Genomic DNA, 12,070 nt, shown 5'->3' with positions numbered 1-12,070 from the left:
GCAAAGAACAACCATTCAATAGTATTTTATATTTGAAAATGTATATAAGGAAATCTGGGGGAGCCACACAGCTGTATAGGTTTTATTTGTGACTCTTGAGACATAAAGCTGCAGTCACAGCCTATAGGCTTATGTTTACACTGTATTGCCAAAGCTAGGACTGGCAGCAGGCAGCAGAGCCAAAACTCAGTGTTATTGTCAGCTGATGAACACAGGACACAGAGGTAAGTGCAGATGCGATGGAGGTTTATTGCCACAGTAGTAGTTGTACACAGGAGGAGCAAAGTAGTAAACAACTTATGCAAGAACTAGAAATGTCTATGAGAGTCTTATCTGTCGTAGAAGTCCGTTCTGTTCATTGATAGTGACGAGGACACAGACAGGTTGAGGGGAAGCCAGAATACGTGGAGCTCTTCTGTCGAGAAGTGAGTCTGGTAGCATCTCATGGTAGCGTTGTGACCAGACAGTGCGTGAACTGGGGGAGTGTTGCTTTATAGTGCAGTGGGGTGTGTATAATCAGTATTCAGGTGATTGTGATCTGATGACTGTGGTGGGTGGAGCTGGTGGTGTCTGTGTTGGCTCCCTGACAGTTATATTTAGATATTTTCTACATTTTATATTTTCTACAATTTCTTATTTATGTTACTGTTTCTCTTATTTACTTAAGATTCTATAGAAAATGTCTTCAATAAATATTGTTTGTTTATACCTCATTCTGTTCTGAATAGATTACTTATTCTTAGAACGACAGATGGAGCAAATTGTTTTAAAGGAGGGAGAATTTTGGGAGCACTGGGGTGTCACTGTGACTGTGTGGCAATGGCAAATGGTTTACTTGTCTCACGGGCTGGCAGAATTTTGCTTAGGGCGGATGGCAAGGCAGGGAGAATAATAGGTCAGAAGCTGACAGGTTTAATAAAAGAAGGTCAGCTGCTCTGATAATCTGTTTAAACAATGTTTTGATATTTGATACAGATACACAGGAGAGTGCATTTACAGAAAGGTTTTATTGTCATCAGCTGTAGTTTTGCGCATGGCACTGCCAACAGTAGGCCTATCTAGAATGACTTTGATTAGTATTTTAGTGTTCAGAGCAGGGGGTTGTCTCCCCTTGTTATATTTTATTTACAATTTGTCAAATAATATCAATCAAATTTTATAGTCTATGTGCACACACATGTGCACCCATGGCAACCCTAAAACCACAGAGCCCCACAACATAACAAATCCCAATTTAACCGTGTAGGCTATGTATATAAATAACTGAATATATTGTTTATAATTTAATTGTTTATATTTTATGTTACCCTATTTTAATATAAATTTGATTATCTGTTATGTTCTATGTGTGTAGCATGAAGGGACTACAAACTTTCATTTCATTATACAACCTTGTGTGGTAAAATGATAAATAAATTACCTTGTATCTATGATTCAACATGGTCCTTTGCCATCTGCTAATGATAACAAAGAAAGCACACAAACATGAGCATCATTGTTAAAACATGCACGCTAGTTTTAATAACTGAATAATAAAATTTTCAAAGCACATTTTGGCACGTGTCCACCACAAATAGGCTGTTGGATTTTCAGCATCAATTGATGATCTGACTAGACCAAACAATTATTCAAGAAGCCACTAGGTGGCAACAAATCACCATCTAAGTTTACAGGCTATTTAATCAGGCCCAGGAAGAGTTTCTCATCCTCTACTTGTAGAAATATTTGTTGTAGTAATGTAGAAATATCAACATGTTGTTTGTCACATTATTTCTCTTCTTTGGCAGATTGCCTTTTGTAGTAATCTTTTTTTAAAACTATCTTTAAAGGGGACCTATTATGCTAATTTCCAGCTCTATATTTTTATTCTGGAATTTCACTAAAGTAGCTTTGCATGATTCACAGTTTAAAAAAATCCTTATTTATTTTATAGTGGCCCTTTATGGAGCCCCTCAGTTCGTCCTTTGTCTGAAACAAGCCATTTTAGCTCCTGTCTCTTTCACGCCCCCCTCCCTAAAAGCCCACTTTCTATTGATTGGCCAACTTCCCGGAAGCCTGCTGAGGGGCATCGAGCAGCTGTAACCAGTTTTCTTTATACACCTGCACCATCGCATCATTGTCTTGCCCGGTGTGCTAGTAAGTTACAGTTGCTCAGCTTGGAAATTAGCGATATGGAGCACTGAGTTGGATGAATTTACTGTTTATCAGACCACAAATGAAACAAGAATTAGGTTGGAAAGACGACAGACACCGCCGAGCGGAGTGTTTCTGAGGGCCGGGCCTGACTGCTTACTGTAAAAAAACACAACTTTTATAACTTTATTCACTGATTTTGGCAAAACTGGATCATATTTTATGGAGAAAATATTTTCTGGTTTTCCCTCTGATTACCTTCAGGTGCTCTGCCTCAACTTAGTGATTTATGGAGTTTCCTGATGGACACATAGCTTTAAAGTAGCCGCTAACTGCTGCTAACTGTAACGTTAGCTGCCGTTAGCTGTGCAGCTAGTTGTCCTTTCAACCTTGTACTTCGTAGGCAAGCTGCGCCTGGAGCAGATCATGAGTGCAGATGAGCTTTTAAAAATAATTATTTATTTCTTTATTGACAAAAAAATTATATAAACAGTAAAGACTAATAAGTCATCAATACAGACAGAGATGGTTTAGAAATGTTATAGAGCATTTTTGATACAGATGAGCGCAGATGACCGATCACCGTGACATCTGAGTTAGGCTGATGTCAGCGCAGCACGAAAGTAGAAAAAAACGTTGGAAACCTAGTGTTCAGGGCAGTCTGAAGCCTAAGCTTCTTGCTCACAGGGATTACTTTTACATACGTTTACCTCATTATTTGAAACTTTGACCATGTTTAATATAAACAACCGACATTGTAACATTATATATATGACATGAGGAAAAGCATAATAGGTCCCCTGTGAAATAAAATTTCACACTTTTATTTGGATGTTTTTGTGCACGTAAAACTTAGAATGAATAAATGGTGTTGTGTTCACTTCTTTCCTATAGTTGTGACGTCAAGACCATTATTGCCTTGGGAATAGCTATAGGAATGCTTGTTACCCAATTCACATTGTTTTTCGTTCTCTCCTCTAACCCTGTCCATTCATTCATGCGTGCATAGCTTTCATATTATCCCTCTTTTACCATGTGCACTATAAAACATCAGTACACACTTGTAAAATGGGTTTTTAGATTGTGAAAAACCTGAACACAGTTGTTGGCCGGGTTCCTTTTCCCCACTCCAAAAACACTCATTATTTACCCTTCACACAAACCAACTTTGCCACTGCAAAATCCACCTCTCTCCTCAGCAGTTAAAATTAGTTTGCTGGCTAACGGCCTGTGTGTATTAATCATTGTTTACAGAAAATTAAAATTCAATCAAAATCAAATCCGAAACATACAATATGATCAAAACAGTTTGATTTATTTGGCACTTCATTAAATCCTTTAACTGAACTGTAAAGTGACATTGCTATGTTAGGAATGTGCACATAAGACAAAGGATAAGGACAAAGCATTTACATGTGCTGTTGATATTCTGCACATTGTGTCACATTGCATGTAAAGGTAGGTTTCCAGGGGCAATGGCGCAGCCAGGAGGTATCCTGCACTGTTTGCAGGGAAGGATCTGGAATCAGGCTGTTTGCCCTGTAAGGCCTGTTGTCTTTCCAGTTAAAACATTCCCGCTCCGGGGGCAAGCAAAGCATGCTGAGGGCCAGGAGTTTACCACAAGCAAGGCGGATACAGAGCATCCTGCATCCTGGATGCTCGCTGCTGCTAAACCTCAGCCATGGAGACCCAACATGGGATTACAGGAGCTCTCAAGGCCCCCCATACCCCACAACATCTCCCCTTCCCCCTGCCAGGTTACATGTGTGGTTTGATTTGGCGTGGTACATTAAGTCAGACATGCATGCGATTCAGAATGCACAATGTGTAGAGTCTGCAGCAAAATCATTTTATATTAAAAAAATTTTGGATTTTAAGTTATATATGACCAGCTATAATATTATATATACTGTAATATACAATATAAAGCAGGTAAAACCCTACATCTAGAATGTTCTTCTCCTTTTTTTAACATGGATTTAGATTGTCAAATTTAAGATATTGCACAAAATTCTCATAAAGTTGTGACATTGTTAGACATTACTGAGAATTAAATCTGACTATATGTATTTCAAGTGATTGTTATTAATCTGAGATCCTCATTGTGCAATTTACTTAAATGTAGCAAAAATTCTATTTGTGCTAAAATACTATTTGGGGAAACCCCAAAAAACACTCTAGACTCCTGCATAAGTGCCATTGTAAATGAATGGCTTGTCCATGGCACAGTGACCTATGACCTCTGGTACCCATCTCTGGACCTTGGGCTTGCCGTCCTGGCCCGGCCGGACGATGACAGTGCTTCTGGATGCCAGTGAAGGGTCTTCGTCAAAGAAGTTGAAGGGTCGGAGGAAGAAGCCCACTGCATTACCAGGTGTTGCCGTGTTGGGGATGTCTTCTGAATGAGGCACATGCAGGAAGCCAACTGTCACCCAGGCTACCAGGTCCTGCACACAGGAGAGCAAACCTCTCAGAAAAACACCCCACCCCCAAATGTAAACCACATTTCTAAGAATCCATTTGAAACATCAGGATGCTGTCCATTAGTGACTTGTGACTCCTTGCACCAGTAAAACAGGGACTGTGCATGTAATTTTTCTTTAATCATCACTAACCTGCCAAATCTCTAACAAAAATTTTAATTGAACTATTAGCGTGGTTGGTGATCATAAGATGATATTTTATGATCCAATAAAGTTCTGAATAAACTTTTCCTCACTTATTTTCAAAGTATCTGTACGTATTAACAGTGTTAATTAACAATAGATCAAATCATAGATTTAAATCATGTTAATAAAAAGTTTGAAATTATGTGTGTTAGATTTTTCAGTAGATGGCATTGTGGGAAAAACTACTGTCTCCTGACTTTCATCCTATAAGCACATGCGTGACATACATGAACAGAGAATGTAGATGTGTCTATATTAATATTACTATATACTACATTACTTTACCTGGTTGACTATGTCTTCATTGTTGCGGATGTAATCCTCAAAGGACACAACGGGTTCCCAGGGGTCATTCTGGGCATAAATGCTGCTGCTGGTGGCTTCACTATCTTTATGACGAGTCACAGCCAGAGGATACCTGCAGAGAGACAGTTCACCAGTCAATCAGTTTTTAATACTATCTGTAACTGTGACTGGAAAATGACAGACTGAGAGGTGCTGTTTCTCTGTATGAATCAGTTTGTCATTTCAAAAGTGGGCCATTGTTATTTTAATTTTGTCCAACTAAAAATGTTTTCTTGTTCAGTCAAACAGAGCTTATTCTACCAGTTAACCCCCCTGGGTGTTAAGGAACATCCACAGTTTTCCTAAGTTGACATAAAGTGCAAACACTTAATAGCCCAAAGGTGATCCACTATTAGGTGACAAAAGTTAAAACAAAGTTAAAAGTTAAAAGCATTCTACTGTTTGCCGCACCTCTGTTGACTCCCAAATCATAACTCTACTTTCTAACCAAACTCCCAATCCAGAGATTAACCTCTTCAACCCCCTGCATTGGGTCAATCATTACAAAACATCTTGAATGATGGCAACCATAAAAAAATGGCATCTTGGGTTTAAATATTTTACCCAAGTTATACCTACTTCATATATTTTTTTTAGCAACATAAGGGGGAAATATTTTATTACCTTGACCAACTGATGCCATTTTCCTCTCTCCAGCCTCTTGGAAGGACACTGTGGGCATGTGAGTTAAACTGAATACGGTAGCCCTTCTGGTGCCCCCATTTATTTTTCTCATTGGGGTTGTTAAAGTGCACATAGCGGGGGAACTTTTTGCCGAAGCGGAAAGCAGCAGATCGCTCGGTCTTGTGCTCAGTCCTGTGGAGTTTGGACTGGACGATGAAATTCTTCGGGCTCCAGGGATTTGTGAAGTTGACTAATTTCAGATCTATCGTCTCAAAGCTGTTGTCTCGACCTGTATCACAGTGAAATTAAAGATTTGTCAGGAGAAGTTAGATGTCAAGGTATAGGCAGTATGTTGAGACACTATACATTTACTTCAGCATCAGAAGTCCATCCACCCATCTATTAGCTATACCCGCTTATCCTTTGGAGGGTCGTGGGGGGGCTGGAACAAGTCCCTGCTGACATTGGTCGTCAGTCAATCACAGGTCTGACACATGGAGATAGACTATTCACAAACTATTCACGCTCACATTCACACCTATGGGCAATTTAAAGTCGCCAATTAACCTAAATTGCATGTCTTTGGATTGTAGGAGGAAGCAGCAGCAGCACCTGGAGAAAACCCATGCAGGCACAGGGAGAACATGCGGACTCCACACAGAAAGGCCCTAGCTGCCCGGCAGGTTCAAATCCAGCCTTCTTGCTGTGAGGCGACAGTGCCGCCCAGCACAGGTGCAAACCCAGCATCAGAAGTCTCTATTGCTAATTCTTTGAGCAGTTAAGTTGAATATACTTTAAAAGTATTAGAAGTGACAGAAAGGTTTTACAAGATTAAGTTATGGACTTATGCATGGCACATAGCCTTGATCACAGATTGCCTTGATCACACATTTCAACAGAATAGTTGCACTGGGTTGATAGGCCAAGACTGTCTTCTTTATGATGGGGTAAAGTCCAGAAAGCCATTTTATCTGGACTGGCAATCAATAAAAGACTTGGTCAAAGCTAAGTTTGAGTGTGTCCTTTTCTTTCATCTCATTTCACTGCCAATACTGTTCAAAGCACTTTGAATTGCCTTGTTGAAAGGTGCTATACAAATAAATTTGTCTTGCTTTGCTTTTCCTTGACTTACCTTCAAAACACTATAAACATAATGTATAAAGATTGGCGTTAAGGGAATAGTTAGTCACCATTTTTCTTTAAAGACCACATTGGGTGTATGCTTGTAACCCATTTGCTTCTCAAGTATAGAGATTGTAAAATATTCTGTGATGTGGTTTTACCAACTCCATCACCAAAAATGAACATCAATATTGGAGAATTCTGCAAAATGTTATATTTATTGCCAAAGTTTTTTTATGACCTGTGGCAACATTTATTAAATTCTCAGTTTCTACATATCTGTAGAAAATTGTGGTTATGGCAAATAAATTATGGTTATGGTATGGTTTGGGTTAGGCAACTAAAACGTTGGGGAAAGATTATAGTTACAGTTGATGGAAAAACAAATGTTAAGTGTAGGGCTATGACAGGATGTGAACCTTGTTTTCCTGTATGTGAAAGTCTGACCCATTATACCCTAACTTTCCACCTTGCTACATAAAGGACATGCTACACTAGACATAAATCGTGAGGTGCAGAATCATCCATTATGGCCATAATTCATAGGATACTGGGCTGGATGGTCAATAAAGAGTTATTGCTTTAAAATGTGCCTTAAAATCTAGGTGATTGTACCATAGTACTCACCACCAATATCCAAGTCCACTTTATAATGGATGAGGTGTGTGTGCAAGTTTCCCAGCACATAGTTGTACACCTTGGTACCATAGTGAAGTCCATTAGGTGTAAAGAAAGTGGCGTGGATGTATCCGGTAGCGCTGACCTTTACCTCCACCACTCCGTTCTGGTAGAAGATGAAGTCCCAGATGTAATCATAGTTGTAAACCGTCGAGGTTGTCCGCATCACCAGCACAGTGTTTTCCAGCCCTCCATAGAAGTTATATCCCCCCTGGAAGTTGGAGTTGAAATGTCTTCTCAGAGGCATAGCAGTTGTCATCTCAAAAATACAAAGTGCATTTTTGTGGCGCACAGGTTTGTCTGTGTCAAAGTAGTGGTAAAGGTCAACAAAGGTGGCAATTTCTGGACAGTCGATTCCAGGCGCCAGCTCATAGGTTGAGGTGCCCATTGCCCATCCAGCATCGATGTACTTTGTTTGCATGGCAGCAGGAGTATCACCAGCATAGATGGCAATAGCTTCTTGGAGGCTGATCTCATAGGCAATCCTTTCTCCATTAAAACGGAGGTCAAAGACTTGAAGTCCAGCTGATGAACGAACTCGGTAGGCGAAAGACCATCCAGTATATTCGACGAAATTATGGTCAACGTGATAGCGAGACCCCTGCGGCTCCACAAGCTTCGGCCCATGGATATTAGTGGGAGTGTTGCTCTGACCCCGGGGGATGTAGGTGGAGTAGAGGTCATTGACATCATGATCGGGTAGTTTGACCTTTTCCACACCTCCTGATTCATATTTTTCTACCAGTTCTTCAACACTGTCAAAGTACATGCTGTTGTACCAGACCTTCTCAACAGTCCACTTTTCTGGATCCAGGTCCTGGTGGTTGATCAGTACCTCAAACCCCACTGGGTGGATGAAATAACCCTCCACAAACTTCTGCAACATGATCCATGTTCTTCTCTCACCTGGACCCAGCCCACGGGGGGCTATGTCTGAGAACGTCAGGCAGCGGTCAGAGCAGTTAGTGAAGGAAAACCCTCCTGTGGTCTCAAACAGGAGCTTGTGAGCCTTAGTTGTGATCTTCTCAAGGATCTCAGTAATATAGTCATATTCTACAGCAGAAATAGGCCTAGACTCAAACCGGATAGGCATATCCCCCTTGAACGTCTTGACTTTGTGGGACTTTGGGGATGGCAGAGGACTCACAATGTACTCAGTGATGTTGGCCTTGGTCTGATTCCCAAACTGGATGATCACACGGGCTTGACGTGGGGGTTTGGCCTGTCCACGGTCCAGAGCTCTCAGGGCTTCATGCTTCCTTGGCAGATGGAGTTCTATCAGTAGAATGCTGTTCTTCTTCAGCGTTTTGCTACGAGCATCAGTGAGCTCCAAGTCTGGAATACCATGCAGGTAGGCCCGGACAGCTTTAATCTCACGTACTGTGAGGTCAGCAAACATGGGGGCACCATGATGAGCCCAGTCTCTTGATCTGGAAGCACTACAACCAGCCAAGCAGACCAGCTGCAGTAGACAGAGAAGCCGCATGCTGTAATATAAGGAGAAAATAATATCCAGCATGAATTTAGAGAATAAAGGAGAAAAACAGGATATATTGTGTGAATTCATTTAGTAGTGTTTATTTTTTGAAACAAATTAAAATCTTCCAAATCTTGTATTCAGCAGTTTGACATAGGGAGTTTCAGAAAGAAGAGCTTTCTACTTATCCAAATTTAATTTAATTTATCCAAACTATATTATAGCCTGTTTCTTAGATTCATCCCCTTCTTATAAACTAAAGAATCAAACTAGGGCAATTTCCCTACTTGACTCACCTTTATTCCTCTTCTTCTTCTTCACAGATAGATAAGCAATTCTTCCTCGTTCCCTTTATTTATTTATCTATCAGTCTGATCCTCTACATCTCCACAGGAACACAAACAGTATGTATCATCCTCCGCTATAACACACTCACAGTCAACATTGTCCCTCTCGCTGCTCTCTGTTTATCTTCCTGCACTGTTTGTGCTGCACACTTACGAGATAAACTGGACTCTCATGTCACTTTCAAAATTCCCATCAAGTTCTCAATGCAATTTGTCACATTCTTCAGAATTAATTAGATTTTATAACATGCTTACATAATAGCACTTATGTAATAATGTTGTGATACATGATGTACTGACTTTGGAGTAGTTCCATGCTTCTTTGAGAAACACTTGCAGCTCAGTATCAGTAACAAGAAATAGACCAAGCTACTGTACCTGTAGTTGTCCTCCTGCTTCATGCACTTTGTAAAACAAGGCTGATCAGTCCACTCCTCCTTCTTCAGCAATTGAACAAAACTCTCTTATGGAAACAAGGATCATGGGACTACTACTTATATTTAACTTCCTACTTTGCAGTGACAGAGGCTGATTGGCCAACAGTGGGTTGTAAATATGATGAAATAAGAGTTGCTCTTTTTAGATAATCCTGCAAGACAAGTTTATTTGCATACCACCTTTCAAAAAATAGGCAATTCAAAGACATAAAAGGCATTAAGAAAAGAAACACAAGGCAATATAAAAAGATGTGAATATGATTTAAAAAGCGAATGAGACAGAGAATTAAAATTACAGTGTAGCTACATTGCAGTACAAAATACAAATAAATTGCAGATTGGAATTGATGCATGGAAAACTGTAAATTCAGCAATAAAAATTAATGTCAAATATAATTAAGGTGCTATTAGCCACAAGCACCTGGCTCTCTAGAAGAGCTACTCAGAACAGAAGAATACTGTGGATTACTGTAGCATCACCCAATGTGTGTAATTCAGCAGTACAGTTCAGAGCTTTTTTTTTCTCCAGGTTTTTTTTTTATAACATTGTAGAAGGACATTGATTTTGATTGATGTTTTACAACCTGCAATACATTTATTGTATACGGATGAACTTTGCCTTTTAATTTGCTCCAAGGGATAGACTATATCAGTCCCAAGTGAAAACTACAAATCTAAGTTAACCATTAAAGACTTATCACTTGAGAAATAAAAAAAGTTTGAATAACTACTGTTTTAAGCTCCAATTGTTCCAAGTAAATATGTGATCTACTTTTACTTTGCTATCAAACATTTTTTTCTGTTATTTTTGAGTTATTTCTTCTACTTGTGAATTAGATATCTGTATATTTAATATAGTATTAGAATTATGAAAAATAAACTTTAACTCTTGGTTAAATCGCTTAAAGTGTTTTTTAATGCAACTCAACAGTATATTCTTTTTATATAGTATATAGGGCTTGTTAGGCATCAATAGCAATCTTCATCTAGAAAAATTGCTTGTTGAATGCTGGTTAAGCTGGTCAATGCCGATTGTATGAAACTGCTCAGGGCTGTAATACAATGTAGACAGTCACTGCATTTCACCCTGTGACTGCATGCCAGTGCTGTGTATTATTTAATGTATACTGTGGGCAAATCAGTTAAAATGTATTGTTGCCATTTCTATAGTTCACTGTCAGTCATATATAATACATTAGGTCTTGGTGCCAGGGCTGTGACCAGGGTTTTAGAAATACAGAGGTCCAAGCCCAAACTTCCCAATGTATTGCCATGAAATTTGTACAGTCCCCAGATAACGAATCCTACTGTTCTTGGTAATCCCCTGACTTTTTATCTAACAACAAAAGCAGAGCAAAATTTGACCTTTTCCAGTAATGTACCACATGGATTGGCACAATTTTGGTGATCCCCTGACTTTTCCTTTTTGGTTTTCAGTGAAATGTCTATCAGATGGATTGCCATGAAAATTGGTACACACAGGATGAATTGTGATAACTTTGGGGATGCCCTGACTTTTCATCTAGTGCCATCATCAGGTCAAAATTTTAATTTGTCCAATACTTTGGTTTATGACCAAATACCTTCAAAACTAATGATTCCCATCAGCCTCAGCTGTACTTTGTGTTAAGTGCTAATTAGCAAATGTTAGCATGCTAACATGCTAAACTAAGATGGAGAACATAGAAAACATTATACCTGCTAAACATTAGCATTGTCAGTGTGAGCATGTTAGCATGCTGACATTAGCAATTAGCTCCTCTCACACTTGAATTCCCATGAATGATGATGAAGCATTGAACTAACAAAGTGACTCAGCTCATTGCTATCTTTATCAAGAAACCCAATGTTTCTGAGAAAAGTTGATGAAAGTTAACTTGGGTGTATATGGAGGAAAAGTAAATGCAATGCAATTATGACACACTGTTTTACTAATACCATTAAAGCAAACACTTGTTGACATCAGCTGCTCCTTCCTCTCCTCCGGGCTCAAGCTAAGTTGTAATGTGGTGACAGCTGTGTTTGAGCCTCCTCGCTCTGGGGTCAGGAGGTCAGACTTGGGATATTGGTGAGTCTAAAAGCCTTCAGTCCCCATGTCTGTTGACACGCTTCATTGAATAAATGCCCTATCATCTTTCCCGAAACACCTCTTTTTACAGGATTAGGCTCTGACAAATATCTCTTTATTCTGTGGCTGAGGCTCCACCACCCCCGCCATCACCTACAGTGTCCTGTAAT

The 12,070-nt window shown here is 39.5% G+C and overlaps 1 protein-coding gene across 1 annotated transcript; it reads right to left on the bottom strand.

Annotated features, from left to right (window-relative positions):
• Positions 1-3,427: 3,427 nt before the first annotated feature.
• On the bottom strand, positions 3,428-9,923 carry aoc1 (amine oxidase copper containing 1). Its single transcript, XM_044176414.1, has 5 exons — positions 9,774-9,923; positions 7,521-9,058; positions 5,772-6,060; positions 5,088-5,220; positions 3,428-4,580 (listed from the first exon to the last, which is right to left on the bottom strand). The coding sequence occupies exons 1-5, from the start codon at positions 9,794-9,796 to the stop codon at positions 4,311-4,313; spliced, it is 2,253 nt and encodes a 750-aa protein (XP_044032349.1). The 5' UTR covers positions 9,797-9,923; the 3' UTR covers positions 3,428-4,310.
• Positions 9,924-12,070: the final 2,147 nt, after the last annotated feature.

The sequence above is a fragment of the Siniperca chuatsi genome, linkage group LG19 (assembly GCF_020085105.1).
Source record: "Siniperca chuatsi isolate FFG_IHB_CAS linkage group LG19, ASM2008510v1, whole genome shotgun sequence".
NCBI classification, from domain to species: Eukaryota; Metazoa; Chordata; class Actinopteri; order Centrarchiformes; family Sinipercidae; genus Siniperca; species Siniperca chuatsi.
This window is presented reverse-complemented; position numbering and strand designations above follow the sequence as displayed.